Source organism: Salarias fasciatus, chromosome 22 (genome assembly GCF_902148845.1).
Source record: "Salarias fasciatus chromosome 22, fSalaFa1.1, whole genome shotgun sequence".
NCBI classification, from domain to species: Eukaryota; Metazoa; Chordata; class Actinopteri; order Blenniiformes; family Blenniidae; genus Salarias; species Salarias fasciatus.
In genome coordinates this window covers 9,647,434-9,667,397 of record NC_043765.1, presented here as the reverse complement: position 1 = coordinate 9,667,397, position 19,964 = coordinate 9,647,434, and the positions used below count along the sequence as shown (strand labels likewise).

The following is a 19,964-nucleotide window of genomic DNA, read 5'->3' as shown; positions in this document are numbered from 1 at the left end:
ACAAACTCTACACTGATGCCTTTTTTTAAGTCTTCCAGAAAATCACCCTGTTTTAGCGACGGTCACATATAAGATGACTCTTCACTTCATCCAAAACCCAGCAGTAAAACTTGCTCACTGACTGGGTCAGGAGTGGTTTGTAGCTTCACTGGTCACACCAGCAGCCTGCATGGCTGCAAAATAGATTCAACAGGAGGAAAACATGGAGTTCACTGATTTCTAGAACTTTTCTTTCAGTAAAATCCTTCAAAGCTGCAGCTGACAACACATCCTTGTTCATATTTCACCTGAAATGAAAAATACAAATCATTTTCATCGACACATCAGAAGCAATCAGATCAATTCAAACTGTTGTGAAACTGAATCAATGATTTTCTGATCACTGGATGAAATGAACAGCTGATCATTAGCGCTATAAAAGTAGAGAAACATCAGCATCAATGTTGAGTTTCATCATTGAATCAAAGCTTGAGCTGCAGCTGCTCTCCTCTGGTCCTGACAGGGAATGTCTTCCTGCAGGTCATGAGGGGCTTCAGCTCAGTGCTTCACTCCCGGCTCTTCAGTAGATCAGTCGCTGCTCGCTCTGGGCTCCAGTTCCATCTCTTTCTCAGCGGCTTCACTTCTTCCTGGCCGTGGCGGACGCCGGGCTCTGATGGCCACTTTCTCTGAAGCAGGATGCTGAGGTCCAGGATGCTCTCCTTTCTCCAGATGCTTCTCCAGGCTTCGTCAGAACCGGTCTGGACTGACAGGCTTCAGCTCTGCATTTGTTCTCAGGCTGCAGACCCATATTACCCAGCCTGCTCTGCTTCTAGAGCCTCCTGATGTTTCTCGGTCAAGAAGGTCAAGAGCCCAAGGTCACAAGAATCCTCTTTAACCTCTACAGACAGAGAAACATGGATCCAGACGTTCCTTCATGGCTGCAGCAGGAACACACATCCTCCTCACACTGAAACCTTTCACACATTCTGATTCAGAGTTCTGAAACGTCCTTCTTTCACTTCAGTTTCATAAATGTAGAAAATGTTTGGTTCAGAGTCTCAGAAAGCAGGAAGAAGAGCAGAGGAGTCCAGGATCCATGTTGGTCCGTCTCTCTCAAGAAGAAGCTGAAGCTCCACGCTGGGATGTGACGCTGAGCAGCTGCTGAGTGTGGCCGCTAGATGGCGCCACAGCCTGAAGGATCAGAGCTGAAGGAGCAGCAGAGCAGCAGTTTAGTTTCATTTAGTCACCTGACTGAGTGTCTTCCATCCAGCAACTCTCACTCTGAATTGTCATTGGCTCCAGCAGCTTCCTCCTCCCTCTTGGTTTCCTTCTTCTTCAGCTCAGACGGTCAAAGTGTTTCAGTGTGAGAAGAAAGAGAGGACAGGTGAACATGCAGCTCTTCCTGGCTCTCTGCTTTCTGCTGGGAATCCCCAGCGGGGCTCCAGGTAGGATTCCAGCTTTCTAGAGTCTCACCGCAGCTGAAGGATTGAAACAACGAGCTCAGCCTCTTCTGGGAGTTTCTGTTCACGGAGGGGGGGGGGGGGGGGGGGGGGGGGGGGGGGGCTGCGTGAGGACCGTCTTGTGTCGTTCAGGAGGAGCGTGCGTCCGGTCGCGGGCCCGTGGGGGTTCCGTGCGTGAGTGCGTGCGTTAGAAACCATTTCGAGGGCTGGATTGGACGGTTCGGCCGGCAGGATTCGGCCCGCGGGCCGCCATTTGACGATCACTGCTGTAGATGTTTCTTCAGAAAAACGCCTCGTGATGTCTGGACTGTTTGTTTGTTTGTTTGTTTCCCTCCTTGCGTCCTGATCCATATTTCTTTAGTGTCTTGTTGTTTGATTCCTCATCCTTTCTCTCCGTAATGTTTAGGGCTGCAGCTATCGATTATTTTAGTAATCGATTAATCTATCGATTCATTTGGTCGATTAATTGATTAATCGGATATATATATATATATATATATATATATATATATATATATATATATTTTTTTTTTTTTTTTTAACATTTCTTTTTATTTTATTTTGACAAGCATAAAACTCACCAGGGACAGAAAAATGAGCTACTATTAATGCTTGCAGTAACATTTATTAAACTGCACAAGAACACTCATTGCTCGGATGAACATTGCACTTTAAATTCACAAATTATTTGAATAAAAAATAAATAAAATACCTGAGAGAGGGCTAAGGCCTTCCCTTCATTATAAGAAAATGCACATGAAAGCTGATTATTAAAAAACACTTCAAGTACAGCGGGCAATATTCAGTATTATCAAACAATTCCTATTGATATTAATTTCTGTCTTGTGCAAAAAACAAACAAAAATAAGAATACTCAGGCTGAGTCCAAAACAGCTCATTCACCTTTTTAAACTGACAGCTGCCCTAAAATTTTAAAGTGCATTCAAAGGAGGGCACAACAGCAATTTCAGAATACAGTCACTTTTTTTTTTTTTTTTTGCATGGACGTGGTGCTGTTATAATACACCAGCTCCGCTTGGCAGTGCAGACTTTGCACCGAGCTCTTCCCTTTTTTTCGTTTAAAATTGTCCCAAACTTTTGACATTTTCTGGCGTTTTCTTTGTTGCGCTTCCTCCTTTTCGCCAGCATTTTCTTCATTCTGCTCTTCAACGCGCCGCGTCCGACGCGTCCACGTCTTGTCGCTGGTGGAACGCGCGTTCCCATTTGTTTTCAGTTGTATTTTGACGCAGCTCCATTTCTCGCTAGAGGTGGGCGATACTCCGAATTTTGGTATAAATCCGATACCAAGTAAACACTGGGCCAGTATCGCCGATACCAATACTGATACCGATACTTTTTTACTAGGTTTTTAAAAAAAAAATTTTCAGTTTTTATTTTTATTTTACATACATCACAGGTAGCAGTTCCGCTGTCTGACGCTCTGAAGTAGCTCCTAACAGTTCCTGCTCCTGTTCCTCATCTTAAATTTGCCATTAATGAACCAGTCTGTCTGTCTGATCAGCAGCAGGAGGAGGAGAGCTGCACAGTGAGCCTGAGTGAGCTGAGAGAAAGAGGAGCTATTTGTAATCACCTCACCTGGAAAATAAAACACGGGGCCAAGATTTTAACCAAATATAAGAACAGTTTTTATCAAAAAACACAAGATTACTACAACAATGTCAACATTTCAATAAAAATAATTCCTTTTGCCTTTTTCTCACACAGAAAATGTCAATACTGAAAATATAATTTAAAAAAAATGTAACAGTATAAGCAGTACAACAAAAAGTCCCATCACCCACAGGTATTCATGAAAAAAAGTCATTAGTGCAAATAAGGTGCAAAATACTATTGGCTCTTTGCTCTTTTGTCACTGAGCTTATACCCTGAGGTCGCTTTAAGCCCCTGGATATCGTGAGCAGTTATACTACAGTAAATGAAAATACCTAAAAATGCACAGCAACAACACGATAAACAAAACTTTAAAAACACACAAGCTGTGTCAAGACAGCATCTTCAGAGTCACATGCTGAACCACATTAAACAGCTCCAGTCATCAGTGTAAATATACTGTAAACTCTAGCTGGCCGTCATTCACCACCACCTTTGATATATATTATATTTTTTTAGTTCCATTAACACAATCAGGATTTATTTCAATTGACTGAATATATGAAAATACTTTAATCACTGCTGAAATGACACCTTTGACCACCAATTGAAAAGCAACGTCAAATTATGCTGGAAATACCAAAATCTTAACTTGGCTTCTCTGAAACACTCCCTGGATGTTCTGGAGGCTTCTGTTGGAAACCTCAGGCAGAGACCTCTGTCTGTGTCGGGGTCTGCTCCGTTTACGCTGCTTTTAAAAGTTTGTGCAGATTGTTGGAGTTACCGCAGCAGCCAATCACCTTCATGCACGCATGATGCAGTGTCTTTGTCTGAAGCTGTGGAATAAGTCCACACAGCGCATCTTTATCCTCCACCGTTGCTTTTCCTCACTCTCTCTCTCTCTCTCTCTCTCTCTCTCTCTCTCTCTCTCGCTGCTCTGACAGGGCAGTGAAGAGCAGAGGGAGGAGGAAGCGGCGCAGAGCGCGTTAACGAGCGTCTGAGCCCTGAAGTGAGCTGAGGTCCGACAGAGAGGCTGCGCTGACTCTGCCAGAGCAGAAAGAATAATATCCATCTCAACGTGCTGGTATCGATCGATACCAATACTAACTTTGGTATCAATACTATCGATATTTGGATCGATCCGCCCACCACTATTTCTTGCGTCGTTTCACCGCGCTGTGCTCCGTGGCTGTGTTCGAAACATCATACTTACCTACTACTCATACTGACTTATTGAGCATGCAGTGTGTTTACACTGGCAGTATGCGATTTTGAGTATGCGAGAAGTTCCCGGATGCATACTGCATTCTCCAGAAATGTTGAGTATACATCGTGTGTTCACTACTCATACTGAAATTACCCAAGATGCAACGCGACGGACCGCGCTTGAAAACTGAGTGAGGAACTTTTTTCCATACATGTTTTCTTGTCCACATGACGTTTGATATATTAAATGTATTAAAATATATTTTTTCCCTTCTAATAAATTTTTCAAAACTGAAATGTTTAAAAACAAAAAAATAAATACTTTTGATCAGGGGTGAGCTCAATGAGGAGACTTACAGGGTTATAGGGTGGAAAATGTTCAAAAAATTACTTATCTGACATGTTTTCAGAGCAGCTAAAGTTTGCGAATAGTCAGAACAGGACAAAAGGATTGTAAATGTTCCCACAGGGAATTTTTTACTTTTGAAAAAGTTAGATCACATTTTCAAAATGTATGTAGAATCAAATTCCTTCACCGAAAATGTTTTAACTCTCATAAATACAATAAATAAATCCCACCTTGTGATAGAAAAAACCCCCCACAAAGGAGTCTTGTGTAAACAAAGAAATCTTGAATAGTTGAGCCTATATTTCTTTCCTTCTCTCCTTCTATTTTGTAATAACAGATTGTAATAATACCTACACATTGTGCAATAAATTATCTTTTTGACCCCAGGCTTGTGACTTCGCAATTGAGAGGAATACATGAAGCCCACTGGTGTGACGATCCAGGAAAAGCAGTGTTCCTTTCTGACAGCAGCCTGCTTGGTGGCTCCCCAGATGTCATGGTGTCCAATGACTGCATCATTGAGATAAAATGTCCCTGCAGCCAGAAATGACATGTTTATAAGTGAAATAATTATCTGTGCCTTTGTACCAGTTAAACTGTTGTTTTATATTGTGTGATTTATTATTAAAAATATAAGCAGTAACAAAATAAAACAAATTATGTCATAATAAATTAAGCGGGAGCCACATAACCAGTGTGAAGATTTGTGTTTAAGTAGTTCAGCATCCCTGACACTTACTGCCAAACGAATATTCAAATACTTCTTCTAATCATGCATTCAGATATTATTTGAAAAAACTGAATTGTACTGAGAATGTAAAGTTGTAACAGACAAACATAGACCCTAAAGAGAGAATCTCAGATTTATTTTTAAACATTTGAGTTTTGAAAAATTGATTAGAAAGGAAAAAATATATTTTAATACATTTAATATATCAAACGTCATGTGGACAAGAAAACATATATGGAAAAAAGTTCCTCACTCAGTTTTCAAGCGCCTGGTGGCACTTTAAAAGCGCCTGGCGGCGCTCGGCGTTTGAGACGCCGGAAGGCGTTTCAAAATAAAAGCGCCTGGTGGCGTTCGGCATCAAAAGCGCCGTTCTTAACGGCGTTTTGTACCAGGCGATGTATGGCACAAACGGCCACCCATAGTGATCCACGGTCGCCCGCCGCCAAAGCCCGACCGGGCCCGGAGGCTGGGCTGCTGGGTCGGGGGAACCGACTGCCGCGGCCACGGCGCTGAGCGCCGTGCCGGGCGGGGGGGTTTGTGTGGGTTTGTGGTCCGGGGTTCCTGTGTGCTCTGCTTCTCTCTCTGCTTCTCTGACTCCTCCTGCTGGAGCCGCTCACTGCAGCTGGCTCACATATCGCCAAATTCGTCCGAACAAAATCATAACCGGCTGGTATTCGGACAAATAAACGACACACTCGGGCTCTAAACCAACACTTTGTCGCCTAATTTTAAAAAAAATCTCGATGAAGTTGTACATTTGAAGAGTTTAGAGCTAAAGTGAAATCAGCTTTAGCAGATCGATTTCGGCTCGGGGAAGAGTGCAATGCATCCTGGGTTATTATGTAGTTTGCTGTAGTGTAAACGCTTTGCATACTGTCTGATGGACTGAGTATGCAGGATGCAGTATGGGTAGTATGAGTATGGAAGGATGTAGGAGGGCCCACCGCGGCTCCAGCATGGAGGAGTCAGAGAAGCAGGGAAGCAGGAGAGAAGCAGAGCACACAGGAACCCCGGACCCGCCACGAGGCCCCCCCCCCGCCCGGCACGGCGCTCAGCGCCGTGGCCGCGGCAGTCGGTTCCCCCGACCCAGCAGCCCAGCCTCCAGGCCCGGTCGGGCTTTGGCGGCGGGCGACCGCTGATCACACCGCCGGCCGCCCCCGCCACTCCGACCGGCTCCCCGCTGAGCCGCTCGGGCAGCAGGACCTACGGCGGTCCCAGCGGTCCTACGGAGCGGGCCCGCCCCGGGTGTCGCACCGAGTCGGTTCCGGAGGTCCGGCGGCGGACCCCCGGGCCCCCCGGTGCGGCGGGCCCGCCAGCGAGCGCAGAGTTTCTCACACCCTCCGGGGCTGGACTCAGATGGCGGGGCCAGCCCCCCCACCACACCTGCCGGCCGCCAGGCGGTGCAAGCTCTGTCTGCCGCAACCGCTGTCCGTCGCGTTGCATCTTGGGTAATTTCAGTATGAGTAGTGAACACACGATGGCTGCTCAACATTTGTGGAGAATGCAGTATGCATCCGGGAACTTCTCGCATACTCAAAATCGCATACTGCCAGTGTAAACACACTGCATACTCAATAGGTTAGTATGAGTAGTAGGTAAGTATGCGGTTTCGAACACAGCCCATCTGCTTGCTCCGACATGTCCGGGCGTCTTACACTCTCGTGCGGAAACATGCTGCGCTTTAGTTCCGGGCGCTACACGCTAGCGGTTTCATGGTAGTTTCACTGTACACAATTAATAAACGAATCCTCGAAGCAACAGAGTTTAATTCGAAGCTTTATAATCGAATTATTCGATTTATTCAATGAATCGTTTCAGCCCTAGTAATGTTGAACTCCTGTCCGCGCTCATTCAGACTGCTTGGTTTGAAAAGAACTGCCAGCTTTGTTGGACATTTTAAATCTTTGTTCACTTAAAAGAAGAAGTGTGTTCAGGTGTGATGAGTTCCTGGATGTGGAGAGAATGTTCTCAGCTGGAGGCAGAATCTCCACTGCAGAGAAGTTCTGAGCCTCTTCTGACTGAAACACTAAATGCTGTCTGAGTTTCCAGCAGCAGAAAGAGTTTCTCTCTCTTCTCACCGTCCATCATTCTGGATCTCTGACGGTTTGTTCCAGAAAGTGTCTCCATGTCTGTTCTCCACGGCTCTCTGCTGGAATTCTGGGAAATTCTGTCTGATTTTCCAAAGTAATCCTGCTCAGTAATCCCTGTTTTGATCAGATATCCCTGTAATGAGATTACATTCATGTACTGTAACAGATTCCAGTTCCATTGTTTGTATCCTGATGACGTCACGCCGTTCAGTTCAGTTCAGTTTGATTTGTCCAACATTTCAAAACGGCTCCAGTTGAACCAAAGAGCTTCACAGAAGGTCAAAAGGAAGAAGAAATGAAAAAGGCTGAGCTGAACATATTTCTAACAGATCAGACCAATCAGACTCCAGATGTTCTCCAGTCCAGCTGCTGCTGACAGCCTGAGAGGAGAGGAGGGTTTCAGTCTGGACCTGAACTGTCCTCCAGACTGAGGCTGGAGCTGAATGGAGTTTAGTTTCATGGAGGAACCTGACTGAGTGTCTTCCACCCAGCAACACTCACTCTGAATTCTCATTGGTTCAAACAGCTTCAGCCTCTTCTGGCTCCTTTCATTTCCTGCTTCTTCTTCTCCACATGAAGAACAGTGACTTGTGTTTCTGCTGCTGGTAGAAGTGAGTTTCTAGTGAGCTGGAATCAGTCAGTGAGTTGAAGAGTTGATCAGTGAGAAGAAAGTGAGCTTTGATTGGTCTCATCAAGTGTTTCCAACCAGAGGAAGTGAAGAAAAGAGTGAAGAGATGCTCTTTGAATCTCATGGATTCAGGCTTTAAAGCAGCTCAACACTTTACACAAGAAAAGGAAGAAGCAGCCAGATCAGAGGGAAACAGCAAATGTCCAATCAGGCTGGACTGTCAGTGTTATTGATTGATTTACTCTCTTCTCTTTCTTCCAGACATTCACTCTCTCAAGTATTTCTTCACTGCAGCCTCCAATGTTCCAAACTTTCCAGAGTTTGTGAATGTTGGTTTGGTGGATGAAGTTGAGATTTCTCACTATGACAGCAACACCAGGAGAAAAGTTCCCAAACAGGACTGGATGAATAAAGTCACAGAAGAAGATCCAGAGTACTGGGAGAGATACACTGAAAGGAATTTGGGACGTCAGCAAACCTTCAAAGCAAACATCGAGATCTTGAAGCAGCATTTGAACCAAACTGGAGGTTTGATTGAACTTTGTCTTTTTCCTGATCCTGTCTTCACTGAATCCACACACACACACACACACACACACACACAGCTTGCTGGTCAGGTCAGATCCAGTCCTCCTCCAGTAGAATCAAAGCAGATCCATAGAGAAATGTGAGAGCTGCTTTGTGAAATTCAAAGAAAACTTTTTCCAAACAGAGTTTGAATGAAAACTCCCAGTTTGTCTCTTGTTCTTTGAGCTTTGAGTCAGCAGCAGCAGCAGCAGCAGCAGGGGTGAAGTGGTTAGCACTGTCCCCTCACAGCAGGAGGACCTGGGTTGGATTCCTTTCTCTCCTCAGACTTTCTCCCAGCTCAGTGTGATGCTCACACACTCCATTCAGGCTGCTGACTGTTGACAGGAAGCAGATCAATATGTCCCACTGATCCTGAGTCAGCGTCAGCAGCCCGTTAGCTCCAGCAGCTGCTCAGCAAGGAGCTAACGGGCTGCTGAGCAACCAGGCTAACCTTCAGCTAGCTGCTGAAAGGAGCTAGCTTCAGCTAGCCTATTAGCTAAACTAGCTTCAATGTCAGCTACCTTGTTAGCTAAACTAGCTTCAATGTCAGCTAGCCTGTTAGCTAAACTAGCTTCAATGTCAGCTAGCTGGTTAGCTAAACTAGCTTCAGTGTCAGCTAGCTTGTTAAAGAAGCTCAAAGGTCAGAAACTTGTTAAATAACCAAGCTTTAACATCTGCAGCATGTTACATAACCTAGCTTAAACAGCAGTTAGCTTGGTCAAAAAGCTAGCTTAAACATTAGCTAGCATGTTGAACAAGCTACCTTAAATGTCATCTAGCATGTTAAATTAGCTATTTAATACGTCAGCCAGCATGTCAAATAGGATAGCTTAAACTTCATTTAGTTTGTGAACTAAGCTAGCTTAAACATCAGTTAGCTTGTTGTAGAAGCGAGCTGAAAACACTAAGTTAAACATTCACTAGCATGTTAACAAGCTCACTTAAACATCAGCTAGCATGTTAAATAAGCTAGCTTAATCATCTGCTAGCATGTTATTAAAACTAAAAACATTTGCTACACGATAAATAAAATTCGCCTAAACATCTGTACATACTAGATTAAAAATCTGCTACCTTGTTAAAAACCAGCTTGAACATCTGCTAACATATTAAATAACCTAGCCTAAACATCAGCTAGCTTGATTAAAAACAGTTAGCTTAAACATCTATTAGCATGCTAACAACTTGCTTAACCATCTGCTAGCTTGTGAACAACTAGCTTAAATGTTTGCGAGCTTCATAAAAAACTAGCTAACCATCTGCTAGCTTGTTAACAACTAGCTTAAAAAATCTGCTAGCTTGTTAAAAAACTAGCTTAAACATCTGCTAGCTTGTTAAAAACAAGCTTAAACATCTGCTAGCTTGTTAAAAACAAGCTTAAACATCTGCTAGCTTGTTTAAAAGTAGCTAAACATCTGCTAGCTTGTTGAAAAACTAGCTTAAACATCTGCTAGCTTGTTAAAAACTAGCTTAAACATCTGCTAGCTTGTTAAAAAACTAGCTTAAACATCTGCTAGCTTGTTAAAAACTAGCTTAAACATCTGCTAGCTTGTTTAAAACTAGCTAAACATTTGCTAGCTTGTTAAATAAGCTAGCTTAATCATCTGCTAGCATGTTATTAAAACTAAAAACATTTGCTACACGATAAATAAAACGAGCCTAAACATCTGTACATGCTTGCTTAAAAATCTGCTACCTTGTTAAAAACCAGCTTGAACATCTGCTAACATATTAAATAACCTAGCCTAAACATCAGCTAGCTTGATTAAAAAAACTAGCTTAAACATCTGCGAGCTTGTTAAAAAACTAGCTTAAACATCTGCTAGCTTGTTAAAAAACTCGCTAAACATCTGTTAGCTTGATTAAAAAAAACAAGCTTAAACGTCTGCTAGCTTATTAAAAAAACTAGCTTAAACATCTGCTAGCTTATTAAAAACTAGCTTTAACATCTGCTAGCTTATTAAAAACTAGCTTAAACATCTGCTAGCTTATTAAAAACTAGCTTAAACATCTGCTAGCTTGTTAAAAAACTAGCTTAAACGTCTGCTAGCTTCTTAAAAACTAGCTTTAACATCTGCTAGCTTATTAAAAACTAGCTTAAACATCTGCTAGCTTAATAAATAAAACTAGCTTAATTATCTGCTGGCTTGGTAAAAACTAGCTTAAACGTCTGCGAGCTTGTTAAATAACTAGCTTAAACATCTGCTAGCATGTTAAAGAAGCTAGCTAAACATCTGCTAGCATGTTAAAGAAGCTAGCTAAACATCTGCTAGCATGTTAAAGAAGCTAGCTAAACATCTGCTAGCATGCTAAAGAAGCTAGCTAAACATCTGCTAGCATGCTAAAGAAGCTAGCTAAACATCTGCTAGCATGTTAATGAAGCTCGCTAAACATCTGCTAGCATGTTAAAGAAGCTAGCTAAACATCTGCTACCATGCTAAAGAAGCTAGCTAAACATCTGCTAGCATGTTAAAGAAGCTAGCTAAACATCTGCTAGCAAGTTAAAGAAGCTAGCTAAACATCTGCTAGCATGTTAAAGAAGCTAGCTAAACATCTGCTAGCATGTTAAAGAAGCTAGCTAAACATCTGCTAGCAAGTTAAAGAAGCTAGCTAAACATCTGCTAGCATGCTAAAGAAGCTAAATGAAATGCGAGGACGACACATTCCAGTCACATGAGAGCGTTGTGAAGTCGGGCTCAGACTGGAGGAAATCCAGAGTTTCTGTTGCTTCCTCACATCAATGTGAATCTCACTTCAAGACTTTTCAACAAAGTGTCCAAACATTTGACTGCAGCCATTCAGAACCTCACTTCATTGCCTTTGTCTTCAGTTCCACTGAACAAAGTTGCTGAATGAATCCAAACCACTGATTGATGATGAAAAAGCTGCGACGCGTCAACATGGAGCTGAATCCAGAAGAAATCCATCAAGTCAGAGTCCTGATCACACACCAACACTCACTCACTGTGTGTGTGTGTGTGTGTGTGTGTGTGTGTGTGTGTGTGTGTGTGTGTGTGTGTGTGTGTGTGTGTGTGTGTCTGTCTTTCTGTCTCTCAGGTGTTCACATCTACCAGTGGATGGTCGGTTGTGAATGGGACGATGAAACTGATGAAGTGGTGAATGCATTTGATCAAGATGGTTACGATGGAGAAGATTTCATCTCTTTCGACCTGAAGACAGAAACATGGATCGCTCCAGTTCCTCAGGCTGTTCCCACCAAACACAAGTGGAACAGTAACAAAGCAGAGATGGATTATCGTAAACACTACCTGACCACAGAATGTGTTGACTGGCTGAAGAAGTATGTGGAGTTTGGTCGGAGCTCACTGATGAGAAAAGGTAAAATGTTTGGAGTTTGTCTCTCAGCTTCTCTTCTTTCATGCTGCTCTCAGCATCTCCTCTCCTCTCTCCATCTGGCCTTCCTTCATCCCTCTTTCCATGGCCCGTCTCTTCCTGGCTGCAGTGGCTGACATGAGAGAGAAAGAGTGTAGAGAAGAATCCAGTAAAGTGTGAGGTGTCTTCCTGCTTGTTCTCCAGATCTTCCCTCAGTGTCTCTCCTCCAGAAGACTCCCTCCTCTCCGCTCACCTGCCACGCTACAGGTTTCTACCCCGACAGAGCCGACTTGTTCTGGAAGAAAGACGAGGAGGAGCTCCATGAGGACGTGGTCAAAGGAGAGATCCTCCCCAACCATGACGGGAGCTTCCAGATGAGCGTTGATCTGGATCTTTCAGGGCTCAAAGATGAAGACTGGGGGAGGTACAGCTGTGTGTTTCATCTGGCTGGAGGACAGGAAGTCTCCAAGAGACTGGACAAACGGGACATCAGGACCAACTGGAAGACAAATGATGGAGGTCAGAGACTCTTCATTTCACTCTCATTCTCTCCTGTGTCTTTTGTTCCGTTCTGATGTTTCTCTTTGTTGACAGCAGCTTCACTCCTATCAGTGTGTTTTTATCTGCTCAACAGTTCAAGAAGCTCAATAACTTCCTGCTTTTTCTGAGTTTCTCTTGAAAAGTTTTTCTCACCTCCGTCCAGTTTTTCTGCTTGTTTTGGTTTTGATTCTTTGAATTCCTGTTTTCTGCTCACATCATTCCGTGACTCTGTGTCTGAGGAGCTCATCTGAAGAAGGAACAATCTGCTCTTTTCTATTTTTTATGTATGATTTATTTCTGAAATTTGAACAGAAAGACGAGCAAGTGGATAACATCAGTATCAAGTGTCAAAGGCTTGCAGGAAACGATATTAATCCACAGATACTAAGAGATACATCTTAAATGTGGCGAGTAAATAAACCATCTCCACTGAGAGCAGTGATCAGAGCTGCTCCTGTTCTAACAACAGATCCAAGTGTTTTCTGAGATGGGCTCACAGGGCGTGGATGGAGAACCATGGTCTCAGGTCATGGGGTTGGTTCCAGTGTCAGTGACAAGACGTGGTGTAGAGAGGGCGTCCATTATAGAGGCATCCGGAGTGTTGGAAGAGTCAGGGAAGTGCTTGTTGATGAAGTCTGGAGCTTACAAATACCTAAAAAAGTGACAGTTGGACAAATTAAATTTGAATGATAACTGAGCAAATGAGGCCAAAATGCCCTCCACATAGAAGTCCTTCACAGAGGCAAGTCTGTGGCTCTGCCACATCGAAATGATCCATCGATGAATGATGGTGGAAACAGAGGCTTCAGATCCAACGGCGAGTGAAGAGGGATTCTCAGGAAACCACAATGTTTCTTCACTTCAGCCCAGATTTGAAGGCAGTTTTTAACCATGACGTTGTCAGTATATGATGGAGGAGATCATTTTGAGGGAAGACACAAAGGTGAGAGTAAAGAAGCTGAATCTCACGATGCCTCCTCCACTGGCAGCCAGGTCGGCCTCCCACCATTGCCACACCAGAGCAGCATTGTGGGAACATTTACAGACCAGTAATAGTACAGAAAATCTGCCAATGCAAGACCGCCAGAGTCCTTGCTTTTCTGTAAGAAGGTTTTTCACATTCTGGGAGGTTTTTTGTTCCACAGAAACTGTGAGATTGAACTGTCAAGAGACTGGAAACATTTTGGGGGATAAACATCGGAATGCATTGAGAAAGATACAAAAATCTGGGTAATCCACTCATTTTGATCCAACTAATCCTGCCAGCCAAGGAGAGAGGCGTCACAGACCAACGGTGTTTATCTTGAGTGAGCAGCTCGAGCCTTGGGATGAAGTTCGCCTTATGGAGGTCAGAAAACTCCTTTGTTCTCTGAATCCCCAAATATTTGAAACTTTGCAGAGCAGGGCAGCCCTGCCTGGTTCCACGACTAAGGGGGAAATATTTAGAATGATCATTATTTGTACGGACACGTGCCAGTGGTGAGGAATATAACAACTGCACCGAGGATATAAATTTACCACCAAAACCAAAATGCTCTAAAGTGTAGAACAGAACGGGCCGCTCCACCCGATCAAAGGCCTTTTCTGGATCCATTGTGATGACAAATTCTGAGTATTAGATGGAGAGGGTGAATATACGAGTTTAATAAGCATCTAATATTATGGTAGGAATGTCTTGTCTTAATCTCATCTGTCCTGTCTGATCACGATAATTACAGTGGCCATGATGGACTCGATTCGTTTTGCCAACATTTTTGCTGCCATTTTAACAGCAGAAGAATCTGCTCTGATAACACAATCCACTGCTTCTGCTGTTTCTATGAGGCAGGAGAGGATTATTGATCAGGGGAGACAACCTCTGACAATCCATCTGGAATCTAGATGATGGAAACAGAGACACTCCTCACTGACCAGCTGTTTCTCTGCAGGGTTTGACACTGGACTCATTGGAGGAGTGTTGGGAGCGATTGCTGTTGTGGTCCTGGCAGGCGTTGGATTCATCATCTACAAGAAGAAACATCCTAACGGTAAAGTAGAAACTCTCCTTTCCTCATCAGGATCATTGATGTGTGTGTGTTGAACCTGAAGGAGGGTTTGGAGTGGAAAAGAGTGGTCGTCATGGTAACCTCCTCCCTCTTTCTCCTGCTGTTTTTCAGGGTCCAGTAGTACCAGCAGTGAGTACTTTCCTATTTCCTTTCATCAGGATGTTTCAGTATTGTTTGATGTTCCTTTCTGTTGTTTCTGCCTTCAAGCTGACTTCTTGCTTTGGAACATGTTTCATGTGTTTCCAACAAGTTCTGCTCTTTGTTTCCAGCCTCTGAAACTTCCTCTTCATGAGAAGATCCAGCCGTGAAGAAAGTGAGTCCATCAAGTGAAGCATGTCAGAAATCAGCCGTACACTGCAGAAACACTCCTCCTTCAAATGAGACAAATATTCTTCAATTTCATCAAATTTTCTTGTTTTCAGCAGAAATTCTCCCAGTAGTTTCAGCAACATTTGCTTCTCTAGAATTCTTCAAACTATCAAATGAATCAAACTGCTTTGAGCTGAAAACGGGACAGAAATGTCCAAAATTCTAGAAAACAGTTCTTCTTCCAAGTAGAGTCCTGGTTGATCTTCAGAAGTGTTCTCAGAATGAGCTCTGTTTCCTTCATCAGGCTGATTAGTTAAGTTTCATTTTGGGACATTTGACTCGTGACGAGGAAAGACTGGATCTATATTTTGAGGACAGAGGATTCTAGATTTCCCTGCCCTTCAGCCAGCAGCAGGAATATGGAACATTCACAACACTCCTTGTTTTATATGTGCAATATGTGGAACTCGGGGCCTGCAGGACAATTTCCATCACTGCAGCAGAATTCCCCTCCCATGATGCCTTGCTGAAGTTCTGATGCTGCTTAACTGATGGTCTTAACTGGACGTTGCCGCCTCTTCCCTCCTCTGGCTCAAACTCACACAGAGAATCTGGAAGCCCCGCCTCCTTCCTGAAGCTACTTCCTGTGTGGGAGGAGCTTATGGAATAATTCCACCTGATTCTGATTTTATTGCTTCAGAAGCCTCACAGTTCAAGTTTCCGGTCTGTATCTGCTGTAGAGGTCAAATGAGAGCCACAGAGGTCAAAGGTCACAGCAGGCTTCATGTCTCAGCTGGGCCTCAGAGGGGTCATGACCTTTTGGAGCTCCTCTAAAGGACGGTCTGGCTCTAGTCTTCTTCCAAGCCTCACTGCTGAAGAAGAACAAAGAGGCTTTGAGTTCTGGAAGATTTGATCAAGACCACAATGCAGGAGCTTCATGTAGGGACACACACACACACACACACACACACAAGTGTGTGTGCTGTTGGTGTGTGTGAGCGGCTCCGTCATGAGTGTGTTGACGTGTGGCTGTGGGAGTGACGGGGTCAGCTCACAGCTGCTGGCTGCTTTGTGCCAGACTTCACTCCACAATCTGTTTATTAATTTTCCATTTTAAGAAACAGACAACAAACAAGTAAAGCACAATACAAATAACACAAGAATAATCTAAAACAAACAAGACAAAATGAAAACTCAAGAAGACAAAAAACACAAAAGGCAAAAAGAAAGAAAAAAAAAAAACACCCAAAATAAGATCTGCGGTAAATAAAATATTGATTAAATCAGTATATGCATAAAGTATTCAACATACATGTATTTCAATAAACAATGTATACAAATGTGTCGATCATTGCATTCTAAGTCCATAGTTCGGTCACCATCTTCATCTTTGGTTCTGGTTCATCAGTAGTCCAGCTCCGGAACTAAGAAATGGATGAATATTATGGCGCTATAAAAGCGATTACAACAGTCCTTGTCCAGTTCTGTGTATTTACACATTATGGCCCTTCATGAAGTCTTGGAAAGAAGACCACAACTTGTCAAAATCTTCCATCTTTCCTCTGGCTCTATAGGCCATTTTTTCCATTGCCAAATTAGATGACATCTCTGCGGTCCATTGGTCAGATGTCGGTCTCTGGACCTCCTTCCATTTCAGAGCAATTGCACGTTTAGCTTGTAACAAACAAAAATGGATTAATTTACGTTCCTTTACAGTTGCTGGAAAATCTTCAGGGTATATGTGCAAAAGGCATATTTTAGCTTCAACTGGAATATTCTTTCCTGTAAAAACGGAGATTAAGTTGAGAACCTCTTTCCAGAATATCTGCAGGTTTTGGCAGCTCCACATGCAGTGTAACAGCGTACCAGCTTCATCCGTACGTTTGATGCAGTGATCAGGAATACTTGGATTAAAGTGATGTAGTTTAACAGGTGTGATATAGGTTCTAAGCAGCCATTTATATTGTAAAAGTTTGCATCTTGTATTTATTGTTTGACTTTGGGCTAGAAGGCAAGTTTCCTCCCAATCCTCCACACTGATATCTGACTGTAGATCATTTTTCCATGCAGACAGACAGGAAAGAGAGTTCTCTTCAGAAGTTGCTAATAACAGACTGTAAAGGGTGGAGATTTGACCAGTATTGTGTACGCGCTTAACCATAACTTCTTCAATGGTTGATAACAAGGGTTCTGAGGTTGTTTTAGTTTGGGAATATATATAGCTTCTTAATTGCAAATGTTTAAAATGATGCTCCCCAGGTGAATTAAATTTTTCTTTTAATTGTGTGAATGACATTAAAGTGCCCTCATCGTACAGATCTTTTATTTTGCTTAGTCCTTTCTCCATCCAATGTCTGAATCCCATATCGCACCTCCCAGGGGTAAAGTTTTCATTTCCCCATATAGGTGTGAAACAAGAAAGTTTGGGGGTGTCATCTAAAAATGTGTGGGCTTCATGCCATATTGTTAGTGTTTTTAAGGAATGGATTCTATGTGTGTTTTTTGAGTATCTTGGCTTGTGCTGAGTAGAGGTATTGAGACAGTGGGAGTTCTATTGCATTGTTTTCTATCTGAACCCAGGCTGGAATGTCCGTAGTAAGAAAGTAGTACATGGCTGTTCTGAGTTGGGCAGCCCAATAATACAATTTCATGTTGGGTAACTTAAGCCCGCCACGTTCATAGGGCAGGTAGAGAAGAGAAATACGTATTCTAGGGTGCTTGTTGTTACATATGAAGCGGGTGAAGTTTTTCTTAAGAACAGAGAAAAGAGAGACTGGCAGAGGAAGCCTGAAAAAGATATAAAAACTTAGGCAGGACAGACATCTTTATAATATTTATACGTCCTATCATAGAGATGGGCATTAAGCTCCATTTCTCTAGAGATTCTTCTATGGCTTTAACCAGTGGGTCATAACTGATTGATATTATATCTGAATATATATATATGAAGAAGAACAAAGAGGCTTTGAGTTCTGGAAGATTTGATCAAGACCACAATGCAGGAGCTTCATGTAGGGACACACACATACACAAGTGTGTGTGAGTCAGGTGTGTGTGAGTCAGGCATGTGACTGAGCGGCTCCGTCATGAGTGTGTTGTCAGTGTGGCTGTGGGAGTGACGGGGTCAGCTCACAGCTGCTGGCCGCTTTGTGCCAGACTTGGTTCTGAGACGTTGTTGTAATAAAGGAATGAAGCTTGTAAACGGAGCGCTGTGGAGTGTGTGTGTCCCCTGTGCTGCACCCAGTCATGGAAGTGATGAAAAGGCAGCTGGAGCCACAACGTGACTGTAGAAATCTTCTCCAGTGTTTCATCTTCTTCCTCTTCTCTCCTCCCAGAAGCCCCTAAAAGAAGCCCCCCCTGGACCAGATGTCTGGAGGGTTCCTCACTCCAGGAGCTCCAGAGAAGAGCATGAGGGACAGAGCTGAGCAGCAAACAGTAAAGCCCAGGGGGGGTTCTCTCCTCTGGATGCTGATGTGTTGCAGTGGAGGAAAGAACAGCTGGATCTTCCACTGCTTTCCAAACTGGCCTCCAGCTGCTGTCCATCCCTGCAACAAGTGTCCATCAGAGGAGAGCTGAGCTCAGCTGGTGACAGACAGCAGGAGCAGCACAGCAGTCTGCTTCTTCCTGAACATGTGGACCAGCTGATGCTCCTCCAGGAAAAGCCCACGCTCAGTCATATGAAGTGAAGCCCTCAGTGAGGGAGGATCGCCAACACCGCTGGACTTTTGGCCCCGATCGTCATCAGAGAGCTGTTTCTGTTTGGTGAACTTCTCTAGAAACCACATCAACATGTTGTTTTCCTCACTACCAGGGAGTGAGCAGTGTGGACTGGGCCCTCTGAACAGCTGATCTTCCTGGCTGGGTTCTGTTTCCAGCTGCTGTGTCTGTCAGTCACACTGTAGTTTTTACATTTCTTCCATGTGGAGCAGCTGCAGCTGTTTGCTTTGACTGAACGGATTGATAGATTTGAAATGTCAGATTCTCCTGTCCCTGCTCAGCCAGCAGCAGAGTGTGAGCTCCAGCACAGCAGTCTGGCAGGGAGCAGTGTGAGCAGCACTGGAGGAAGTTATTTCACTGAGCTCATTGCTGAAGCAGGAAACCTTCAGTTCTTCAGTTCAGCTGGAATTATTCTGTCAAACTTTGTTCAATGACAGACGGGGAGCAGCAGCAGGAGAAGCAGCTGAGAAAGGGACTGTTGGTGAACGCTCCATGTGTTTCTCTGCAGCTTTTTATCAAATCGCCTCAATAAATTGTTGAATGTTATTAAAAAAATGTCATGAAGCCAAATGTTTTGTCACTACTGTCCTCCTCTGATCCCCTTCAGAGGAACAGAGCAGAATGTGTCCACACTGTGGATTCCAGAAGAGATGCTGGGTTTGATCTTTTTATTAGAACTTCATATAAAATACAAGCTGTCAATGAGGAGGAAGAACAGACTGACCACAGCTGAGGAGCAGACATGAAGAAAAACACACACATTAGAAAGCTACTCAACTAAACAGTGTAGAACACACATCAGGAACATCAGGGCCATGAAGGGAGTCAGGAAGCAAGAAGATCACATTCAGAGCAACAGAAAGAAAAACCAGGATCCACTGCAGCAGAGAGCTGACCGCTCAGTCTGGCAGCTGAAGACAAGAACATCTGACAGAGGAGAAACTAAGATCTGATTCTTCCCCGTGATCAGGCTCCTGGAACTCTAGAAAAGTCTGGAAACAGTCTAGAATAGTGTTTCTATATCCATGGATCATATAGATCCACACATGCAGACACAGAGACATTCCTCTGATCCTCCATAAATCTCTACAGACACATAGAAACATGGATCCAGACACACCAGCATCAATATGAGCTCAGAGACACAGTGGAGGCACAAACATCACATTCTCATTCAAACTAGACCAGGGGTCGGCGACCTTTAACCCCCAGAGAGCCATTTGGACCCGGTTTCCACGGAAAAGAAAACACTGGGAGCCGCAGATATTTTCTGATTTCTAAAATGAAGATAACACTGTAGATATTGTTTTTTACCTTCAGCTTTGTTCACAGTGGAGAACAGCTGCTCACACACGGATGAGGATCTGAAGGTGGACGGACTCCAGATGCAGATTTCTTCA

At 43.6% G+C, this 19,964-nt stretch overlaps 1 protein-coding gene across 1 annotated transcript; it reads left to right on the top strand.

Annotated features, from left to right (window-relative positions):
- The first annotated feature begins 1,302 nt into the window (after positions 1-1,302).
- LOC115409079 (major histocompatibility complex class I-related gene protein-like) lies at positions 1,303-19,110 on the top strand. Its single transcript, XM_030120076.1, has 8 exons — positions 1,303-1,424; positions 8,315-8,581; positions 11,678-11,959; positions 12,158-12,472; positions 14,422-14,520; positions 14,650-14,667; positions 14,808-14,851; positions 18,183-19,110. Exons 1-7 carry the CDS (start codon positions 1,370-1,372, stop codon positions 14,828-14,830), a joined length of 1,059 nt encoding a protein of 352 aa, XP_029975936.1. The 5' UTR covers positions 1,303-1,369; the 3' UTR covers positions 14,831-14,851; positions 18,183-19,110.
- The last annotated feature ends 854 nt before the right edge of the window (positions 19,111-19,964 follow it).